At 37.9% G+C, this 24376-nt stretch overlaps 2 protein-coding genes across 2 annotated transcripts; one reads left to right on the top strand and one right to left on the bottom strand.

Moving 5' to 3' along the window:
* The first annotated feature begins 659 nt into the window (after positions 1 to 659).
* Positions 660 to 16964, top strand: LOC134748362 (protein preli-like). The gene is made up of 7 exons (XM_063683147.1): positions 660 to 862; positions 1238 to 1405; positions 4265 to 4372; positions 6909 to 7014; positions 7907 to 8056; positions 9142 to 9312; positions 11305 to 16964. The coding sequence occupies exons 2-6, from the start codon at positions 1314 to 1316 to the stop codon at positions 9307 to 9309; spliced, it is 624 nt and encodes a 207-aa protein (XP_063539217.1). The 5' UTR covers positions 660 to 862; positions 1238 to 1313; the 3' UTR covers positions 9310 to 9312; positions 11305 to 16964.
* Positions 16965 to 17256: 292 nt separating this feature from the next.
* Positions 17257 to 18920, bottom strand: LOC134748565 (probable methyltransferase-like protein 15 homolog). Its single transcript, XM_063683355.1, has 3 exons — positions 18755 to 18920; positions 18421 to 18673; positions 17257 to 18379 (listed from the first exon to the last, which is right to left on the bottom strand). Exons 1-3 carry the CDS (start codon positions 18823 to 18825, stop codon positions 17333 to 17335), a joined length of 1371 nt encoding a protein of 456 aa, XP_063539425.1. The 5' UTR covers positions 18826 to 18920; the 3' UTR covers positions 17257 to 17332.
* Between the last annotated feature and the right edge of the window lie 5456 nt (positions 18921 to 24376).

The raw sequence follows: 24376 nt of genomic DNA, 5'->3' as shown, positions 1-24376 counted from the left end.
CAAGGTATTAAGAGGTTTAAAAACGACAAAAATTGTACGGTTGTACAAGACAGTGTACGGTGATTTGTTAGCTCTTGTAAATCGATAGCTAGACTTTACAAGAAGCACGTGGACTACCGGCCGTTGACTCCAAGATGGTGGTTAAACGCGCTTCAAAATTAATTCTCCATTCACTGCACACTACCACATTAGTTTACTGTATAATAAGCTATCGATATTACACTTTAAACAATATTAATGAGCAAAAAACAAAGTAATTAATCACGATGCTAACTATCAAGATGGCGCTCGAACCGGAAGTCCGGCGCCACTGTTGATGGTGGTCCAAAAGACTAAAGAACAGCTGTCAGTCATTGAAGTGACATTTGACATTTCGAACTATGGATAAGACCACCATCTACACTAGCGCCCCTAGCGGCGAATTCTTACGCGTTATCCCTCATTAAGAGCGCTCAAATATCACCATAAATTTAAAAATTTGTGAGTGGCCAAATTGGCGTTCGAATCCGCACGGCCTGATTTGATCGGACAATTTAATCAGATTGGCGAAAAATTGTCCTCGTCTGGATAGCCTAAAACGCTCTTTTTCATTCATGAGTCATTCACCATTTATGACAGTTCAGTTTGTCCAGGTCCAGCTTTCATTCAGTCAGTTCATTCACTCACAGATGGACTCTGGAACAAAAATGTCATCTGTTATCAAAATTTTATCAAAAACACCTGAAATATGAATGATAACACGTGTTTATTAATAAGATTACGAACCATATCCTCTAAATAGGATTAGTGCAGCAAGTCAGTGGTTGTAACTAGGATCAAAATCAGGAAGTTACAATATTAATTCCATAATTCCGGCTAAAAGGTAATATCCTTGATTTTTTCGAATATTCTTTATCCTTTCGTCTTTGTTTTGTTACATTGCTCATTTAAACTTTCTTTTTAAGTTTACTACAGTATTTATTCCAAAAACGTGTGTTTAATTGATTGTTTATTGAAGTTGCGGTGTCCTTCAATTCATTTAAATTAGGTTGATCGTGATATTTACATCAAGTTCGTTTATACGTGACTTAAGGTAGAAAGTCTTTGTTGCTTATATTGTACCACATTATAAGGTCCTCCAGCCGTTTATTGGAAACAAAACGGCAAGCACATTAAATTTGACCCACTTAGAGTTTATGTAACTTGATATGTGGGCTTAGATATGTATTTTTTTACATAAACATGTGTCGTGTTTTAGGTGTCGGGGTCCAGCAAGATGGCGTGCTGAGGTCGTCTTGTTTACAATCATTCCATTATAAAAACAGTAAAGTAAAATGGCAAGATACTTTGAAAATACTAGTACATTTAACTTCAGTTGGGATCAGGTGGCATCTGGCTATTGGAAAAGATACCCTAATCCACAGAGGTAAGGCATATTTTGCTGTTTTAAATTGTATAGCATAGTATACCATATTTGCTGGTTTGTGAGTAGGTAAATATTACTTTTTGGATACTATATAATACAAAAGGTAATCGTCACGGTCCATATCCCGGTCAATATAAGTCTAGTGAAACTTACCGTGAATCATTCAAAACAGTTATAGCAATTATTGTTATTTAATATCAACATAAACAGAATTTATTTATCTCACAAAATACTACGATACTGTTAAGTACCCTAATGTTTATTTATAATCTTTGTTGTGTCTTCCATTCTAAATATACAACATACATTAAATAATATTAGTTTCTTTGTACTGTACAAAGACGTGAATTTGTATGCAGCGATGCATACACAATTGCATACCATGAGTTACATCTCCACTAGAACATCAATCAATTGGTCACAATTGAGATGACTAGTATAAATTTTAATCAGGATGCATGCTAATATTGTCTTCGGTTACCGGAAATAAAACTACGTATGTTGACCACGAACGCTGTAAAGAGTTCGAAACGTCGGGATGTATTATAAATTCAATATACGCGATATAATCCGTTTTCATAGTTTTATTTCAGGATGCATGCTATTACAAGATCTGTAACTTGTAAAATAAAGAATTGCTTCAATGCAATGCGAAATTTGTAGTTTGTACTTTGTACATACAAAATATCAATTAAACTTGGTATAGATTTCCTTGCGATTCTCACAAATCTATTATTACTATATGCCAGGGGTCTGCACAAAGTCCCTAGTACATATATGCAATCTTTGAAAGCCTAGGCGTCTTTGGGCAACTCTAAAGGGGGAGGAAAAAAAAATGACCAAGCCCTCCACTCCAACTCCAGACTTTTCTCAAGTATATGACATCTATTTCAGTTTTAAATTAAAACATAAAAAATTTATTAACCAAAAAAAAACAAAAAGGCATACCATCAGATCCACAGCGCAGGCTTTGTCACATTACAATAAGCTCATCCACCTCAGGTTTCGTCAAAACAGAACGTTCGTTTACACGTAAATTATCTGCAACACGCATTGTCAACATTGATTGAAAACAAAGAAAAAATTATGAGTACAATAATAATAACACAAAAGAGCAAACCTAAACCCTAATCCGGTAAGTACCCGGCTCAAACGTCCCCATAATACCAGCGGCGTTCCCCCGCTGAACCGCCAGAGATATACGTTGGACCAGGTACGCACCAGACCTAGGATCACAACCCCTATCCCGCAAGCGCCTACCCAGATCCCTCACAAAACCCTTCGCCTCGGAACACCAAGGCCCAGCTGACTCAACAGCAAGAGGGAAATTTATATTTAATAGTGTGACTATACAGGTGGCTAAAAAATAAGTGCATACTCGTTGCCAGGAAGGTTTTGGGATTATACTGAGCAACTTTTACTATGGGACCAACCACGAAATCAGGAAAAAAAAATTCCCTCCCATAGAAAATGGACCAGTCAAAATATATGAAAAAGCCAATTTTTTTGCGATTTCGGGGTTGGTCCTATAGTAAAAGTTGCTCAGTATAATCTCAAAACCTGCCTGGCAACAGGAAAGCATTTATTTTTTAGCCACCGAGTATACAACAATAACGAATAAGATAATTTGGGGCATCGTTAATAATGGTGTTAGCACCATCGACAATAATGTCCCTTTTTATAGAAAATACCACAATTTTGATTTGTTCCCTAGTTGTGCAGTCAAATAGTATATAAATATATTATCAAGTTGGCTCACTCAAGGTTCTAATGGCCGTTTTAATTATCTAAGTAGAGATTTAATTGCTCTTATATAATGAGTACTTGACATTGTCAACAATCACATAGTTCTAAGCATGTTTTATGTTATGTCATCATTTCGACGACCGGTCTGGCCTAGTGGGTAGTGACCCTGCCTGTGAAGCCGATGGTCCTGGGTTCGAATCCCGGTAAGGGCATTTATTTGTGTGATGAGCACAGATATTTGTTCCTGAGTCTTGGGTGTTTTCTATGTATTTATGTATTTGTATATTATATATATCGTTGTCTAAGTACCCACAACACAAGCCTTCTTGAGCTTACTGTGGGACTTAGTCAATCTGTGTAAGAATGTCCTATAATATTTATTATTTATTTATTATTATTTACTGTTATTGATGTTGAAGATGTTCTATTATTATTAGAGGCATTCCTGGTTTAGATATTTTAGATAAGTGTCATTCTCAAGGAAAAGGAAATGCATTAAATGATTATTGATTAAGCCAGTTTTAATGATGATCATGACCAATAGGACTTTGCTACAAAGAACTAACCACTCTTAAATCCCTTTTCTATGAGAGCAACATATCACACAATAAAAATCACCTACACCTACAGAGTTCTTATGTGTACGCCATCATTGTCAACAACCTGCTTTTAATTTAAGTAAGGTATCATGGGCGTAAGCAATCAAATATGGTTTTGGCATGTTACATTTTTTAATATCACACATAATGCTAAGAGAGGTTATTCTCAGATGTTTCCGCCAAGTTTTTACCACTACGAATGACACAAAAAATTACAGTACCACCTGATGAGAAAAAAATCGCTGAAAATAACGGGTTAAAAGTAACAAATTAATGCAACATTATGCATTCATGCATAACACAAACGTTTGAATTGCAAATTACTTTGGCAGTTAAGATACATAACTAGCACTATTAAATTAAAGTTATTTAACACATTCACTGCCAACGTTGTGTAGTGCTACGCTCGTAGTCGATCCCAGCGTTTTCCCACTTTGTAGAGAAAAGCGTCTATGAACAGAGAGCCGAGCGGGTTCCCAGCATTCGATGTGTTAACAAATGAATTTTGTTCCAGCACCCATGTTCTGTCAGAAGACACATACTGCAGGCAGGTCAAAGATGGCTGTCTGTACACCAAGAGGCTGCTCACTAAGACGAACAGGGTGCCCAAGTGGGGGGAGAGGTATGTAGTTATAATTTTGTTCCAGCACTCAAGTTCTGTCAGAAAACACATACTGCAGGCAGGTCAAAGATGGCTGTCTGTACATATGTTACATGCGTGATGCAATAATTATAAGAATTGTTTTGGTAAATTTTCTACCACCCTACCGTCGGCAGTTTGATTATTCCCACACCCTGGAACCTAAATGACCGCGCATTGTGCGGATTTAGAGAAATTTATCTTCCTCATCTATCTGGCTATGGAATAAACTATATGCCAAGATTTTTCCGAAAGTAGTTTTTAGTGGGGTTTTGCAAAAAATCTTAAAGCTTTTAACAAGCTAAGCTTAATTTCAAATAGCAAAGCAAAAAGTTCTAAATATTATTAAACCAGTTTTAATGATGATCATGAACAATAGGACTTTTGCTACAAAGAATCAAAAATCAAATCAAATTTGTATCAAAAATACTTTGTTTTTCTCCTCACGGTGTCATTATAATGTCACCGGTGAGAATATCTCAGTGAAAACATTGTACATCTATTACTGAAATTATCTTATCACTGAATAAGATTACTTTTATCTTATATAAGATATCGAATTTGATGTTATAAAGAGCAGTCTAATCAAGATTGATTGTTAAAATAAAACTATGAAAACGGATTATATCGCGTATATTGAATTTATAATACATCCCGACGTTTCGAACTCTTTACAGCGTTCGTGGTCAACGGGTGATTGATTGTTGTGAAAATATTTTGCACTTATGCATATAAGCGAAATTAAACTATCGTGAGACATATTTCAAAATATTTAGATCAGTACAATAAGAAAATAGTAGAGTAATAGTGAGTGAAACCGTACTGATCTAAATATTTTTTATGCATAATATAAGCTTTTGTACACAGCATTGTAAACTTTAGCGCCAAGAAAATAATGAACAACTATACTTTTACCAGACATACTTCGTTTTTGCATAATCAATAACCAAAATATTAGTTTTTTAATTGCTGTATAGGAGGAGAGTTCTATACGGAGCCTTATTACTGAAGCTTTAGCGTCGCTGGTTGACGCCGTACGCTGCGTACCTACCTAATTTATTCCCATTTGTCGCCGCTGGGCACAAATGGGAATAGGCGCTTATTATACCTTAATCATCCCCATTTGTCTCCGCCTCTGTATTCTGTGTATGGTGGCGGTCTCGTGGGGCGGGGCAAATGGGAATACACCATCACGACAGGTAACAAGAATAATAAACAACAAAATTAATATAAAACATACAAAAGACAAAGATAATAATAAGTTTCAAAGCATTGCAATAATTACAATGGTTGTATTACGTACAGCTGTTATATCGGACCAAATAATAAACATACGCAAAATTGCGCCACGGCGTTGATTAATTAAATGTCAACTCAAGTGATGATTTAGCACTTATAATAACAAATGTGACTCTTCCTCTATCTAAACGATATTATTGGTATTAATGAAAAGCGTGAGATTATTTCATAGTGAGGTATAGATTACTTTTCAGCCACCCCTCTTATAATCCCAATCATTGTACACTTGTATAGATGTAGTGCATAATTGTTTTCCATCGTATTATCTCGTAAACGTTCGTATTTGTCATGTTACTTCAGGCGGTTCCCTGAGCCAGAAGGCGAAAAATCTTCTTATATGATCCTGTTTTTCTAAGAGGCGTTGATATTCTTAGACTTGGAAAAAATATATGTAGTTCTTGACTATATTATCTTTAATATCATAGCTTCCGATACACGAATTATGACACTTCGCTCGATACAATTAATTCCCAAAGTATCCTCTAACTCTGACTTTTAATCCAACTTTACTCGGTTATTTATTATGTGATACTAGAAACAAAAAAAGAAGAAAAAACAATAGTAATTTCATAGCTTTCGAATTTCGATATTGTAGGGTAACGTTTTTAAAATAAATAAAAATCGACAAAATTCGATCAAAATTGACACTTGGCGCGCATGATCTTTCCCGTTCTTTCTTGCGAAATGTGACAGAGACAGCGGCAAACCGATGGAACGGCCTTCAGTCAACCTCAGTACTTTTTGTACCGAGACTGACTGAAATAGCAAGACACGTTTGTAAGTTTCCGTGAAAATACGATGGAAAATAATTATGCACTACATCTGTACGTAGCATTCTATCGCCCCTAATTATACATTGATTGGTAATAAGATAAGATCATCATCATCTTCCTCGCGTTGTCCCGGCATTTTGCCACGGCTCCATGGGAGCCTGGGGTCCGCTTGGCAACTAATAAGATAAGATTAATATTAAGATAAGATTGGTAATAAGATAAGATAAGATAATCGTTTATTCGATAAAACACGAGTTACATATAAGATGTAAATATGTACAAATTCAGTTCTTTACATGTCTGGCCGGAATTTCAGCATTCAAATATTTATCACAAAAATAATTACAAATATTAAATAAGAAGTACAGAAAAATGTTGAAAAAATGTCAATGTGTGTCAATGTCAAACTACTAAACTATATTAGTCCCCTTTGTTTATTGTTATAGGTTCTACAGCGCGAAGTCTGTCAAAATCATCGAAGAGAGTATCGTGGACCCAGAGAAGAAGGTCCTCGTCACATACACTAGAAATCTAGGGTACACTAAAGTTATGGTAAGTGTCTTTACTATTGCCATCTAAAAAGGTGTATTCCCATCTGTCCGGGGGCGGGCACAAATGGGAATGATACATTCCCATCAGTCCCTGGTGGGAACGTCGGACACAGATGGGAATAAAACTATTCCCACCTGGCTTCTCGGGTTCTAGACAGGATTGGTGCCACCTGAATAGGCTCAGAAACATGGACTCTGCGGGGACTACATGTTTAAGCGTGACTGGCGAAATTCACCGGCGTGTGATTGCGGAGGTTCAGTGCAGTCTGTTACACACATCATCTACGACTGCCCCAAGAGGAAATATACCGGAGTTTGGACGTGCACTGCCCTGGTGGGAACGCAGCCCGATGAGTGAAGAAACTGGATGTTCAAATTTTAGTACCTACTCAATAAGTAATTAATTATTATACTTCCACCAATATTATACACGGTGGCTAAAAAATAAGTGCATTCCCGTTGCCAGAGAGGTTTTGAGATTATACTGAGCAACTTTTACTATGGGACCAACCCCGAAATCGCGAAAAGAAATTTGGCTGTTTCATACATTTTGGCTGGTCCGTTTTCTATGGGAGGGTAAATTTTTTTTTCGCGATTTCGTGGTTGTGGTTGGCCCCATAGTAAAAGTTGTTCAGTATAATCCCAAAACTTCCCTGGCAACGGGAATGCACTTATTTTTTAGCCACCCTGTGTAAGCGACCAGTTATAAGCCTTACGATTAAATAAATGTGCCATTTTCAACCAAAAGGATACTTATTGTCGCTTGTCAGTAAGGCGCTATTTCGATATAGCTTCAATTAGAAATCAACCTTATCGACAAGCGACAATGTGGTACCCTTTGGTTGAAAACATCACAAATAAGTGTAATATTTCATGAAGTTGATTTGTTTCAGAGCGTAATAGAGCGCGTGGAGTACCGCAGCGCGGGCGCCGGCTCCACGGTGGCGAAGCGCTCCGCGTGGATCGACTCGCAGGTGTTTGGCTTTTCGCGCGCCATTCGCGCGTTCGGCGTAGATAGATTCCGCAAAAACTGCTCGCAAATGGTGAGTTTATAGCATTCACAAGTCTTTACAAGCTTTTAGCACGCGATTCGCGCTTTCGACGTGGAGAGGTTTCACAAAAACTACACACAGCTGGTGAGAGTGAGAATATACCTTAATATGTAAACACATTTAGTATGCTTTTATTAAGTGTCAGTCATGTATACGAAGACGCGAAAATTAGTGCAAATTGACGAGAAAAACATATTTATATGCACAAAATGGTTTTAAAATGTTTGATTCGTGTCATTTAACTTGCGCATATGTTGCTACGTGTGAGAAAAGCTTATCATTTTCGATATAACGATGTACTGATTGGAATAAAGAAAAACTTGTTTTGGGTTGTTGTTTCTGGTATTATGAGATTCCTACGGTGAATAATAAGTTTTTGGCAAAAATTTAATATTTGGTACAAGCACTTTATTTCTGACTGTACTTTTCTTTCCACAGGCAACTAATACTCATCGAGACAATTCTAAAAACTCTAAACACAATTAGTTTGCGTTGTTTTATCACCGAGTTCCTATGGCCACTTCATGTCTCCATCATCAGATCATCTCAATAGTACCATAATATTGCATTGTCACCCGACATACATATGTATACAAATTTTCAGCTTCATCGGATATCAGGAAGTGGTTGAAAGTGGTTGAAAAAATAGTTAGTTACATTACATACAAACATGTCGTTTTTTTTAATACTACGTCGGTGGCAAATAAGCATACAGCCCGCCTGATGTTAAGCAGTCACCGTAGCTTATGTACGCCTGCAACTCCAGAGGAGTTACATGCGCGTTGCCAACTCTAATACTCCGCACCCTCGTTGAGCTCTGGCAACCTTACTCACCGGCAGGAACACAATACTATGAGTAGGGTCTAGTGTTATTTGGCTGCGGTTTTCTGTAAGGGGTACTTCCCCAGTCGGGCTCTGCTCTAGATCTGGAATGACATCCGCTGTGCTGCGCCCTGCTACACAAAGCGAGATGACATTCACTGTGCCCATACCTCTCTTTTGGACGTAGTTCAAGGACATGCCCAGGTCCAGGGTCAAGTTAAATAAAAGCTGGTAAAATGGGCCCTTTGTTCCAGTACAACGGTTTCAACGGCGTCCTCCACAGCCTGTTCCCCACGCAGCAGCAGCAGCACACGCCGACGCCGCTGTCGCCGCTGCAGTCGCTGCACAACATGCGCGACGCCGCCGCCGCCGCCACCGACCGCGCCAAGCGGAACGTGCTCTCCTCCGTCAACCGCACTTAACAGGTACAAGTGGTACAACACAAACCCTCTTTGTTGCACAACTTGCTTCTTCCTTCTTCCTCGGTCCCTCATTGCTGAGGATCGCGACCATGTATGCTCTGTCTGCATAGTGTGCGGTCATAAGCCACATGAGTCACGCACTGCATGTTGCCGCCAACCACCCCCTTCACACCATCAGACCATCTCGTGGGTGCTTTTCCTCGCCCGCGCTTGCCATCCATTTGACCCAAGATAATATGCCTTTCTAGGTCATGCTTCTTAGACCGCATGATATGTCCAAAAAAGCTGAGTGCGCGTTCTTGACATATTGTAGAGAGCCGCGTGGTGATTTTCAGCTCCTCTAGGATGGACTTATTGGTTCTCATAGCACAACTTGCACACCTTCAATATTTATTCGTATTTTTTATGTGAAACTTGAGTAAAATGTCTTTAAAAACTCGTAGGGGTCGGATCAAAAACTAAGTAATTAAGACTCAGTAGTTTTGGAGATAAGGGGGGGGGGGGTTGATCATTTTTTGCCTATTTTCTTGAATAACTTCTACTGTTTATCCAAAAAAAAAATTGAGATTTTCACACATTTTTTTTAAATGTTCTAATTTTTCCCTAAAAGTGGCCCTATGTTCAAAATTCATTTGTTTACGTTGCATGTCCGTCTGGGTCAAAAACTTGCATATGTATACCAATTTTGAGGTACAGAACCCTAATACATGACAGATGTAAACAACAAGTGGCTTTATCGCTAAAGAGCGATCTCTCCCAGCTCCAACACCATATCATCCACACCATTCATTACTAAATATGCCCGTATGTCGGTCAGCAGAATATTATCAGCGAGTGACACGACACGACACGACACGATACGAGTTAGAGCTCACTTTACATTCAACCGCACTTAATAGGTAGTTATCATCACCTAAACAAGACTCTAAGAACAAATTAAATTATTTTCTATGAAAATATTTTTTAATTTGTGGTTTTTCAAGTAGACACACTACTATTTAAACTATAAACTGAAATAAATATCATATACGAAGGAAAGGAATTTATTTCAGTTTACCTAAACAAGACCCTAAGAATCTCCACAATATACAGGGTGGCTAAAAATAAGTGTATTCCCGTTGCCAGAGAGGTTTTGGGATCATACTGAGCAACTTTTACTATGGGACCAACCACGAAATCGCGAAAAAAAATTTACCCTCCCATACAAAATGGACCAGCCAAAATGTATGAAACGGCCAATTTTTTTTCGCAATTTCGGTGTTGGTCCCATAGTACAAGTTGCTCAGTATAATCCCAAAACCTCCCTGGCAACAGGAATGCACTTATTTTTTAGCCATCCTGTATTAGAAGAGAGTATTTTAGGATCTTCATAATGAAAAACATGTCCATGGCTGGTTTTATATTACCTAGTGTCTTGATATATTAACTTTTAATACTTAAAGTAGATATAATAATGAAATAAAACTATGAAAACGGATTATATCGCGTATATTGAATTTATAATACATCCCGACGTTTCATAGTTTCGTTCCATAGTTTTATTTCATGAGTAACTATCGCGGTAACCGAAGACAATATTAGATATAATAATGTTAAGTTTTCTGATACCGATACCTCATCATTTATGTTATAAGATTGCAAAGTCACGAACTAAAATATACGTGTACGACTGTTATTTTATTTGTGACGTTTTCAACCAAAAGGTACCACATTGTCGCTAGCCAATAAGGTTGATTTCAAAATGCGAAGCTAATAAGCTATATTATATATATATAAGTATCCTTCTGGTTGAGAACACACACACACACATTTATTTATAATAATAATAATAAATTCTTTATTTGGCAGGCAAGAAACCCAAAATTTACAATCTAATATAAAAATATAAAAGGTGTACAAATAAACAAAAAATACAGTACAAACTACTAAAACTTACAACCTAAAACAATGAAAACAATATGTTTTATGTAGGTAATTTTCTCCTTTTCTTTCTAGGATGACTTGAAGACAGGCAGAGACAGTTAAGTGCTAGTGAGGAATAGACTTTATGTCGACGCGTTAAGGATCAAATTAGTATTGGGATCGCTGCCGTGCCCTGGATATATGGGAAGTGTAGTTTGAAAGTATCTTTAAGAGTTTTAATGATATAGTGAATTGTAAGATAAAGACAGGACGCTGAGCACTGACAGCTATTCCTATCTCTATCGCACGCGCGTAATTAGATTGCTGCCCATGATGCCGGCGGTCAATGCACTGTGCGAGCGGTACAGCAATATTAATTATACGCGTGCGATAGAGATAAGAACAGGCGGGTCAACGTAACGAAATTGCTCGTGATAAGCGTCCTTTCTTTAGACAGCTATGAGCAGCTTAGTAGAAATTGAGGAGTAACTAGTACTTGTTATAATAATAGATTGTTGTGCAAGGAAAGCATATAAAATTGCCAATTAAAGTAAATTTTGGTCTCATTCTGCTTGGATTTGATATTACTATCAATTATAATAACAGATAAAAAGTGTCTTTTGGTAGTTTTGGTTTTAGTAGAGTCGAGTTACCTATAGTTGGTCAAACCAAATTGTCAGTAAATAAGAACAAAAAAAAACTATACTCATCCTTTTCTTTTGAGTAAGACTAGTAGAAGAGTACTAGTGTAAGACAAAGATGATTCTCTCTGGCTATGTTTGAAATGAGACAGTCCTTTGACAAACTATATACATTTTTTCACCATCTTGCAGTTTATTAAGGTTAAGAGATGTATACATATTTATGAACTCGACTGTACAGTCATTTGCAAAATAAACACAATTTGTTTTTATACGACACTGTTGGCAAATAAGCATAAGGCCCGCCTGATGCAAAGTAGCCAATGGATGCCTGCAATGCTGCAATGCAACTACATTAAATGGGCGAATCAACTTTTAGACCACTTAATGAGCAGAAAAATGTTTTCTCCTATACAAAAATCAGGGACACACCATTTTTGTATTTTTCTGCTGCGTTACCGTGCAAAATATAACTTTTATCCAATCAAGTTGTTAATTTTAATGTGTTAATTAAATACTTATGGATCTAATAATGTCCGTGTAAACAAAAAAGTAAAAAACCAACATGGTTTTTGAAATATCGATTTTTCTTTGCTAAAGAGTTTAAAACACGAAATCAGTGTTCTAAAAGTTGATTTACCCAAATAACAAAATTTAGCAGACACTTTTCTTCTATCAAAATTGATAGTATTGTGAAAAACATACTCAAATTTAAAAAAAAAAATGTTAGTACATTTTACAATTGCCTAAGACTCTCTATTTGTGTGAATATATTCCCAAAATATTAGAATGTAAATAAATTTAGAAACTTCAATAAAATTTTCAAACGCACCGATGTGAAACCTAACAATATTGTGAATTTTTCAAACATAGGTACTGTAGGTATTCGTAACTGTCCTCTCTGGACAAAAAATTTGGCTGTTTCATACATTTTGGCTGGTCCATTTTCTATGGGAGGGTAAAAAATTTTTTCGCGATTTCGGTTTTGGTCCCATAGTAAAAGTTGCTCAGTATAATTCGAAAACCTCCCTGGCAACGGGAATGCACTTATTTTTTAGCCACCGTGTATAATAATGTCAATACCCAGAGAGGACAGTTAACGAATACCCTGTTTTAGGTAGCGAAAAAAGCCATATTTTTGTATTAGCTTCTAAATGTAATAATAGGTGTAACAAAAATAGTGGGTATCGTGTTCTGATCAGGAAAAAGTAGAAGAAAAAAATATTTGACGCGTTTTTTTTTTATCTTTTGTATGGAAGATTTAGACGACCTGGGCCCGTTTTTCAAAAGCTTGTAACTTGTAATACAAGCGGATGTCACTTTTTGACAGATTTTGTTAGAAAGGGACTTCCACTTGTATTAGAGACCCTTTACACCTCTCCTAGAGACTTTTACATCTCTAAACAATTTTAGTATTTGTCTGTTGTTTGTATATTATTTTTTTTGTGTAATTCGACATTTAGACTGGATACATCGCTAACAAATTATCTAATATTTCATTGATTCCATATTTGTGTTTGTTTTTTGGTATTTTTGGTTAATTTTTTTGCTTGTAAAAATTGACATGTAAAAGTGCCCCTGTGGCCCATTTGCTGAATAAATGTTTGATGATGATGTTTGATGTTGATGTTGATGTATTACAAGCTTTTGAGAAACGGGCTCCTGCTTCATAAAAAAAAAATTGCCAAAATTTTTTTTTTACTTTTTCCTAATCAGAACACGATATCGAATATGCCCTTAAACTGATCCCCACTATTTTTGTTACACTTGTATATATGTACATCGAATTGTCTAATAATATTTTCTGTTAGTATTCAGAGAGGAAAATGGGAACTACGTTTGTATGGAGCGTTCGTCTACTTCCCTCTATTTGTATTTGATAATATAATATGTAAAGTACCAAGCCTATGTAAAATTAGACGCTATTTATTTACTCGTATATGATGTATCCTTAATCCGCTTGTATGTTCTTTTATGTATGTGCTTTTTAGAGTTCCGTACTATTACTAAGACTCCGCTGTCCTTCTGTCTGTCACCAGGCTGTATCTCATCTCATGAACCGTGATAGCTAGACAGTTGAAATTTTCACAGATTATGTATTTCTGTTGCCGCTATAACAACAAATACTAAAAAGCACGGAACCCTCGGTGCGCGAGTCCGACTGGCACTTGGCCGGTTTTTTATTTTTATTTCACTGCCATAAAAATGACATGTGCATATACTTCAAGACTAAATACTATTTAGGAGGGTAGCTGCCCCTTACCCCAATGCCTCCTCCTGGCGACGCTCTTGCTCTCTCTCTCTCTCTCGTATAAAATGTGACATTCTCGATCAAAAGGTACCACATTGCCGGTTGCCATAAGGACGCTCTGATAGGTCATTAGTATAAAGATACGAGCAAAATTCATCCTTAAGGTAAGCGACAATGTGGTACCTTTTGCTTGAGAACGTCACAAATAAGGACGCTATCGCACGCGCATAATTATATTGCTGTCCTAGTCACTGCCACTGTGCGAGCGAGAAGGCAATAAGCATAGTGTTTTAATAAAGTCCATTGCATTCAGCTGGTTTGTACTTACGAAACCGCATTTTAATCTGAATTATGTACGCTTATAGCGTTTTTAGGGTTCCGTACCCAAAGGGTAAAAACGGGACCCCATTACTAAGACTCCTCTGTCCATCTGTCTGTCCGTCGGTCACCAGGCTGAAATTTTCACAGATGATGTAAATACTAAAACAGAATAAAATAAATATTTAAGTGGGGCTCCCATACATAAAACGTAATTTTTTCTAAGACCCGTCTTTATGAAGTAATGTTACAAATTGAAATCTTACTCATCTTTGCATAAATATATAAAATACAAGAATCAACAACCATGAAAAAATCTAGTCCGGAAATATACCAATATCTGTATTTAAAAAGGCAAAGTGTTATATATTCCGTTTCAAAAGCTAGTTGGACTAAGCAGATCCGAATATATTTAAGTTATACTTACTTCGTTGGCTCAGCGACCCAAAGTGGATCTTGGCCTCCGATACTAGGTTTCGCCATTCGTTCCTATCCTGTGCGATCCGACGCCATTCAGCCGCCTGGATGTCACATAGGTCCTTCTGGACCTCATCGATCCACCGGTACCAAAGATAGATATAACTCCGTAATAGATGGATACAGTCTAAGGAAAAAACGTGCCTCGAAAATCAAGAAAATTTGATTCTCGTTCAGAGGGCGCTACTAGTTTTGGCCTACAGTCGTATAGATGGCGTTGACGGTTTCGTTTGTTATTTAACAATTTTAACGCATATCAGTGAAAGAACATGGGTCAAAATCATAAAAATAATTAATGCAAGTAAAAAAATCATTTATCTATATTTAAATACATTCTATCGTAATTTTATAAATCTTCATTTTTAGTTTTAAAGTGTGTCGACAGATGGCAGTGAATTTGCTGGGGTTACAAAATTTACTATGACAGTACCGCTCTAGTATAAGTTACTCTATGCCGGTACCTAGGCCTTCCGACCGGACGTCTCCCAGTTAGTCGCCCCAGATAAGCTCTCTTGGCCGCACGATCCTCTCCCATCCTCTCCATGTGGCCGAGCCAGCGAAGCCGAGCAGCCTTGCTCTCGCCGATGATGTTGGGTTACGAGAACGATATTTAAGTTATGTCCACATTATTTAAAAAAATATCGCTCCTTGAAAACGATAGTGGTGTTTTACAAAATAACTGGTTCCTCAAAATTAAACTTGTGATAAATCGAACAACGTGACTAATTTGAATGGTTCTTTATTTTGTATAGTGCCACTGGTTTTCAAAGAACGATTATGTGGTGTCAAAGCTTGCAGGTACCTACAACCCAGGTAGCAGTGACGTCAGCGACGTCATAATGACGTCTGGCGTCATAATGACGTCTTTGGCGTCATAATGACGTCGTTGGCGTCATAACGACGTCTTTGGCGTCATAATGACGTCTTTGGCGTCATAATGACCTATAAATGCTACCTGGTAAGCTTTGAGACCACATAATCAATAAGAGTACATTCAATAAGTTTATAAGGGTGTATTCCCATTTGTCCCCGCACCACTTGAGCGCTGCCATACATGAGGCGAAGGGACAAATGGGAACGATTTATAGGAACCTATTCCCATAAGTGCCTGGCGGGGATAAATGGGAGTACACCCCAAAAAGCACTTCAAGACGCTATGTATAAATTGTTCTAGTTTTAACGAATAATCCTCTAGCTGATACGGATTATACTGACAGCCGCACTATACAGGTTGGCTAAAAAATAAGTGCATTCCCGTTGCCAGGGAGGTTTTGGGTTCATACTGAGCAACTTTTACTATGGGACCAACCACGAAATCACCACCAGCACCAGCCAAAATTTTTTTCGCCTTTTCGTGGTTGGTCCCATAGTAAAAGTTGCTCAGTATAATGCCAAAACCTCCCTGGCAACGGGAATGTACTTTTTTTTTAGCCACCATGTATAATGCCGACACTGACATCGATATCATTTCATTTAGTTATTACAATAGAACAAATTAATATCATTTAGATATCATTGTGATGTCAAAGTATCGTTCTTATTGGCCTGCAATACTATCTCTAAAAATCCAACAAATAATAATAGCACATCAAAGAAAAACTTTAATTACTTATTTTGTATACTTAATCGATGCTAGGGCACAGAATAAGTAATAGTATTATCATACAGAACGGCCACGCATCGCCCCGCCCCGACTCGAATTACCTCGCCCCGCGACACCAGATTGACGGCCGTTTGCCGGCCGCTCAGTACGCAACTTACTCACACTATGACGCATGTCGCGTGTACAGACGTGCCGTTCACACATAGAAACGCAAGTGATTTTTGATGTATAGCGTGTCCGCCCTGTGGCTAGGGTATACCTAGTTCACAATCGTACTAATTACGGAGAAAATTATGTTGTAATATGGGACAATCTTGAAAATGTAATGATAGCAAGTTTTGGTTGTAAACTGACTTTATGTATAGTTATAAATAATGTTTCCAATATTTTAGTTACTAGTGCTGTGCTTGTAATAACTAGTTATAATTTACTCTTGGCAGTTAATATAGCTGTACCACAATTATGAATGTAATTTTATTTATTTTTACCAACATCACACGCATGAGAAATCATAGGAGCCCATAAAAAATGCTTGTTTGAACTGGCGCAAACTGGGTTGTGGGTAGAAAATCAAATCATCAGTTTACTAGTTTTAAAGCAGTTTATTAACAAATCTCAGGTTTTAGTAAGTTCATGTCACAATTCCATTGAAATGTAGTTTATCAAACAAAGAGTAAATACCAATATATATTTATTCATTTCATATTATTTAACTTTAGTGCCTAACGTAAAACTAGTGCCTACGACAATTCTCAGGATAAATTGCGAAGCAGACCCCAGGTTTCCATGAGCCGTGGCAAAAGCCGGGACAACTTGAGGAAGATGATGATATTATTTAATTTTAATAGCAGCTCTCAACTTTGCACTTCTGCTCCTCGGATTCCGTTCCACCTCCTCATCAGACGGCACTTCCACATGCTTGTTGATGGCTCTCCAGGGCGTGTCCATAAAATAGTTGATTGTATCCTGATCCTGCACCATTGTAGGACTCAGGTACTTTAACGGGACAGGGTTTGCTACTTCATTCACAATATTACCAGCTATATGCCTTTTTATTATTGTGTCTTCTAATGAATGGAAAGTTATCGTGACAAGGCGGCCATGGATTTTTAGATAGTATTTCGCTAAGACCATCCCATAGTTAATTTCGTTCAATTCATTATTAACAAAGATACGTAAAGCTTGGAATATTTTTGTAGCATTTGACTGTGGTCTTTGTAGCTTGTCTAATCGAATCTCATCCGGACAGCAAGAATTGACGATATCAACTAACTCTTGTGTTGTATCTATATTTTTGATCATGTATCTGGCTTGAATAATCGTTTGCGCGATTTTTGCTGCTTTTTTCTCTTCACCATAGATTTTAAATATTTTGTACAACTCATGCTCATTAGCTGTAGCAAGTACTTCCCTAGCCGTTATTTGATTTGGGTCCCGACCTGCATCCATTCGCATGTCTAAATACCCATTCTTGCTAACTGAAAAGCCTCTTTCTCCATTATCAAGTTGCATGGAGGAACAACCAAAGTCAAATAAAATTCCATCTACTGATTGTTGTTTGATACCTTTCTCTTTCAGAAGGTTCGGTAACTCACTAAATCTACCTAAAAGCGGTGTGACTCTGTTGGGATATTCTTCAGCGAGTTCCTGAGCTTTCGAAAAAGCAACTGGGTCTCTGTCTAGTGTTATAAGATTACAATCTGAAGATTCAAGTATTTTTCTAGAATGCCCGCCAGCTCCGAATGTCATATCAATGTAATACTCATTGTCTTTTGGACTTAGATGTTTTATAGCTTCATTTAGTAGAACGGGAGTGTGGTCTTTGTACTCTACAGCTTCTGTAGAGAATCTCCGAAGCGGCAAAGCGGTGCGGAGTCGCTGGAAATGTCTGATAATCATTTTGAGTCTTTGTTAAAGACTTTGCTAAAGAAACCTTTGTTTTCCTCCTTCAAATAAGTGAGGACTTCACTGGACAGCATGAGATTACACTCTTCGGTGCTCAGTCCGGTCGCCGTACTGTTGTGCGTACGTTTATATTTGTTTCTGTAGTGGTTATCTGCAAGGCGGTTGAGCGCAGCGTATTGACGATTGCACAGCTCAGAATCAAGGTTCACCCGCTCTGTTGACTCAAAAGCCTCCTTCACTTTGTCTCTGATTACTTTTCCCAGGTCTCTGAAAAGATTGTAAGATAAAAATACAAAAAATCAATGTACTGGGTTTGTGACATAACCAATATAACCATTCTCAACGTACCTCTCACCCTTAGTGCTATCCAAGGGCCACTTTGCTATGAGTTTTATAAATTTCTTATACTGACTAGTCATAGCTAGTATCTATCATAGCAAAATAACGTAATATCGAAATCGAAATATTCGAAACTATTGTTTTTAGAGGATTTTAGGTTAGATTAGATTGATGGTTTTGACATTCTCTTTTTTTTTACTTTGACACTTGACGTCTTTAACAATTGAAGATATTTAAGCTTTTGTTGTAAGGAATTGCGATGTTTTCTTCGTGTCTCAAACGTTGTGAGTAGTCAAGAGTGAAAACGTCTCTATGAGTTTAATCGTAATGTCCAGAGATGGCGCTCTACCGCATAGTCCGCATACATACCGTGGTCTCCCGCGGATTAAGCGAGCGGTTAAAAAATAACGTTTAGAACGGTTTGAAAACAAAAACCGAGCTTCGATATAATCCCAATTATATATTTGGTATTAACCCGTAGCTTAATCCTCTTATTTTGGGATATAATATATCATGCTGGAAACAAAATGAAAAATGTTTTTAGAGCTCGATGGTCGGTATTTAAAACAAAACAAATCCTTTCCGTCGATTCACGATTCAATCCAATCGTGGATTAGTTAGGTATTTGAACAGCTTTCTATTAATGGTTGGTGTGGTATTCCTTTTCTTACACCATACACTGATGTTGGCAAACTAACACACTGCTCGCAGATCACAAATAACTGTAGGATGTTTTTTTCTTCACCGAAAAACGACTGGTTAATAAATATATGCGAATGATATTTCGTACATAAATTCCGAAAACTTATTGGTCACGAGCCGGGGTTTGAACCCGTGACCTCCGGATTGAAAGTCGCACGCACTTACCGCTAGGCCACCAGCGCTTGAGTAGGTATATGATCAGAATTGTAGGATTACTGACAAATAGCAAAGATAGATATAACTCCGTAATAGATGGATACAGTCTAAGGACGGCGCTACAAGTTTTGGCCTACAGTCGTATAGATGGCGTTGACGGTTTCGTTTGTTATTTAACAATTTTAACGCATATCAGTGAAAGAACATGGGTCAAAATCATAAAAATAATTAATGAAAATAAAAAAAATCATTTATCTATATTTAAATACATTCTGATTTAAACTTTCACGATTTTTACTCATTATTATTTACAACGACGGGACTTAATCGCGTAAAATAAGTATTAAACCCACCTCCGACGTTTCGAGGACGGCGTTGTCCCCGTGGTCTCGGAGAAGACTGGCTAAAGTGTACATCAACATCTTCTAGGAGCGCGAGTTTTTATACAAAATTATACAAAAAATAGCTACCTTCTAAGCAGTTTCTCAGCAACACCATGACCGACTCCGATATTCCACCATCGCTCAGTTTGCACAGGAAGCCAACTCACACGGATAGGTATTTGAGCGCTTTTTCTCACCACCATCCCCGACACTTACAATCAGTTGTCAGCTCGCTGGTGAACAGAGCACAAGATCTGTGTGACCCTGAATATTTAAAGAGCGAGATGTCGCATATTCAGGAGGTACTTAGGTGGAACGGGTATAAGGTGAGAAAGTGGCAACCCAGACGAAAAGCAAGAGTGAAGCGTCCTGATGTCGCCAGGCAACCGGCATTTTTACCTTATGTGAAAGGAATAACGGATAAGGTTGGCACAGTACTTGAGAGGTACTCTATAAAGACGGTATACACTCCTTTATCCAAAATTGCAGGAAACCTGAGGTCACCGAAGGACGTTATCCCGTTCCAGTCACCTGGCGTTTATAAGATCGATTGCAGTTGTGGTAGTTCCTACATCGGGGAAACGAAACGTACCATTGCGGAGCGAGTTAAGGAACATATCGCAGCTGTCAAGAACCGTCAGGTGAACAAGTCTGCTGTTGCTGAGCGTTTACTAGAGTCAGGGCCAAACCACTGGATTGAGCTTCACAACCCTAGAATACTTTCTACAGATCGTGGGTTTTATAGTAGAAAAATCCGTGAAGCCATTGAAATCAAGAAACATAGAAATTTCAATCGAGACGAAGGTTTTAAGATCTCATCCACATGGAACCCAGTCATTAGTAAGTGTAAGCGAAACCAAATATCGAAAGTTGAAAAATCGAATATTGTGAGTGTTGTGTGTCGACCCGGTAACATCCCTAGTGCGCAAAAGTCAAAACGTTCAAGTTAATAAACAAGACCAAGTGCGGGTAGTTCGAAAAACTCGCGCTCCTAGAAGATGTTGATGTCAACTTTAGCCAGTCTTCTCCGAGACCACGGGGACAACGCCGTCCTCGAAACGTCGGAGGTGGGTTTAATACTTATTTTACGCGATTAAGTCCCGTCGTTGTAAATAATAATAAATACATTCTATCGTATTTTTATAAATCTTCATTTTTAGTTTTAAAGTGTGTCGACAGATGGCAGTGAATTTACTGGGGTTACAAAATTTACTATGACAGTACCGCTCTAGTATAAGTTACTCTATGCAAATAGGATCTCTTATATTGTTCATTTCTATGATAGTCTAAGGACCTGTATACATATTGATTAAGGTAAATTTCGTCGGTTTTTTGGGTTCCGTACCCAAAGGGTAAAAACGTGACCCTATTACCTCCGCTGTCCGTCCGTCTGTCTGTCTGTCCGTCTGTCACCAGGCTGTATTTCATGAACCGTGATAGCTAGACAGTTGAAATTTTCTCAGATGATGTATAATTCTGTTGCCGCTATAATTACAACAAATACTAAAAACAACAACAAACGTGATTTTTTTGCCGTTTTTTGCGTAATGGTATGGAACCCTTCGTGCACGAGTCCGACTCGCACTTGGCTGGTTTTTTTCGCTTATTTTATCTCGTAAACTATGCGTCCTAGCCATATGATCATTATACAAAATGAAAGCTGATTTTTGCTACAAGTTTTAATACAGTCGAGTATTTTGATATATTGTTTAGTTTTCGAGATATCCGCTCTTGAATGTCTGTAATTTTGCATTCAATTTCCTTCTATAATACGTATACAGGATGTCCTTAGCCATTGGACAAACCCTGAAATCCCACGTAGCCCGTAGGGTTACTTCTCAGGAATGCTCTAACGTTAATATTTTTTTAATTAGAACAAAAGATAGCAAATAAATTTACAAACAAAAGTTATTTCCAATAATCGACAACAATAAGAAAGGTGCCTATAACTGTATTAATCATTGGCAGTGCTTTTGACAATTTGAAAATATGCGGCAATTTTATTATTCAAATTAGTTACACAGCATTACAGTATTACTACCAAGGCACTGCGAACTACAAAACAAATAAAAATACAAAGATACAATACCCTACGAGAAAACAAAAAAAATTTAAGTATTTAAGATTTGGGCGACGACATAACAGCGTGGCTCCGTTGCGTCGTCTGGCTTGATGATGACATTTTTATCAAAAGTCAGAATCTTATTAGTGTCATAAATAAAAGATAATAAAAAAGGTCGAAGAAGGTTTCATACTATATAACACATACAGGCTGCTCTAAAGTAAAAAAAATCGTAATTTGTTAATTTCTTCGTAACCTTCGGTTGATATGATACTTTGTATACTGGTTCTAAATAGCCTAGCCTAAGGCATATTAAATTATTTTAAATCGAGTCATTCACTCCAATTTACGAGGACCGTCTCCACGGAGCAACGACACGTCTTCACTGGTCGAGGGCGCGCCGTGTACTGCCTAAGGCATATGTACATTTCGACTGTGTCCAATGGCTATGGACACTTATATTATATTTACGGCGCTTACGACTGTCACGAGGAACCTGAAAGATTTTAACATTGTATTCCTCATCATATTTAAAGACTAAAATTTAATGTCCTATAATCTTTTCTGGAATTCGCTACCAACTAAAAAACAAAACATATTTTTTTGTTATTTATACATAGACAGGAGCATATATCGTCAGTCATCGCCTCCCGTCCTTTAGATGCCATCATGAATTAAAAGAATAATCAGCCGGTTGTATCGCGGTGGAAAGACCGTCAGTTCATGACATAAACACGTAAAATACTGGGCCGTAGGGCAAATCCGTCACTTATTGCCCGTCCTGTATAAAACCAATTTCAAAGTAATCTTTCGTTTTCGCAGTCTTACAATAAATTACCCAACATTTCATTCATAAAGCGTGAACCTCAAATTCTTTTTTCATTGATATCTTTACGGCAAAGGAGGGATTTACACTCAATTTTGACTGCATCCCACTCAAATTTTCCGACCGCGTTCTGCCGTACCATGTCCAGTTCTAAAAGGTCCATATCTTCTTTAAATCCCTATGAAATTCTTTCGTTTCTCTTTTGACCGGAAATAGGAGGAAACTGAGATACCGAGCTCAGTACTTAGCGGTTATATTTGCTGGTGACGAGTATATTGAAGGTTTTGTTACATTTAGTAAGAGTTTGTTACGTTAGATGCGGCAATGGATAGGGGGTAGGATTAGGGGTTGATGGAAAACGTGAGAGGTGAACGTTACGGTGAGCGTTACAAAGTGTGAGCCTTTTGTCTAGATTAGGGGAGTTTTCCTTACCGCGTCTTGATCAGTCAGGTCGGTGGTACCTTTTATGAGTCGATGAGTCGACGTACGCTTGATCTACAGTCGAATGCGCGAACTCTCACAAGGCATCAGACGCACATCAGACACACCACAGTACGGAATCGTCTTAAGGTAACGTTGATAGTTGACATCTATACGTCACCTTTATACTTTCCATCATTGCGTTGCTAATAGAACTGAGATTCTGTCAATCTGTAGACAATTAATGACCGCCGCGGGATGAGGTTACTCCAGTCGGGGCGGGAGGCGGGGTTGCACGTGGCCATTCTGTATGAAATTCTATTACCTACTTATTCTGTTTCTGTGGCTCTGTCTCTAGCAGCTCCTCGGTGAATGTGGACAAGGGGATTTCAAAAAATAGACAGGCCTCGAGTCTAATTTAAACTTACATATGCCAAAATGATATCTAAATAATGTCATTTTGTTATCACTTATCATTCGCGCCGTCGCGCATGCATTTCTCTCGCACTTGTCCGTGTCCGTACAATGAGTACATGTATTGGCGTGAGCGAGGCACGGGCGAATTATAACAAAATGTCATCATTTTGACATCAATGTGTAAGTTTGAATTGGCCTCCAGGTGCGGTGTAGCCCTATAATGTACTTAACCCTAAGTACCCTAAACCTTTATAATTTTGTGAATAAGAGCGTAACAATTTCATTATTTTGAGAGTACTGTTTCGTTGATATACCTATACCATAAACGGGGGTAATAAACCCCCAGTACAAAGCTAACATTGCCTTACCATAATTTCAAAAATTAAGTCGCCTGAAAAAATGCACGTGTTTGATTTAAATCTTAGTTACCTAGCTCACTCTTTTACATGGGACGAACTAAGATAAATATAAGATTTAGTCCGCTACTGGGCATAAGCTGCAAGCTGGGCATGTGCTGTTTCGCTGCCGTCAACGGTGTTCTTGCGATCTTGGTCAGATTATCGTTTCACTTTATTGGCGGCAGCCTGCGGCGTCCTTAGGTTCGTCCATGGAGCTAAACTATCGTTACTTTTTGCTAAACGCGACTAATTCTTGCTTACATTTTC

This window comes from Cydia strobilella, chromosome 16, assembly GCF_947568885.1.
Source record: "Cydia strobilella chromosome 16, ilCydStro3.1, whole genome shotgun sequence".
NCBI lineage: Eukaryota > Metazoa > Arthropoda > Insecta > Lepidoptera > Tortricidae > Cydia > Cydia strobilella.
This window is presented reverse-complemented; position numbering and strand designations above follow the sequence as displayed.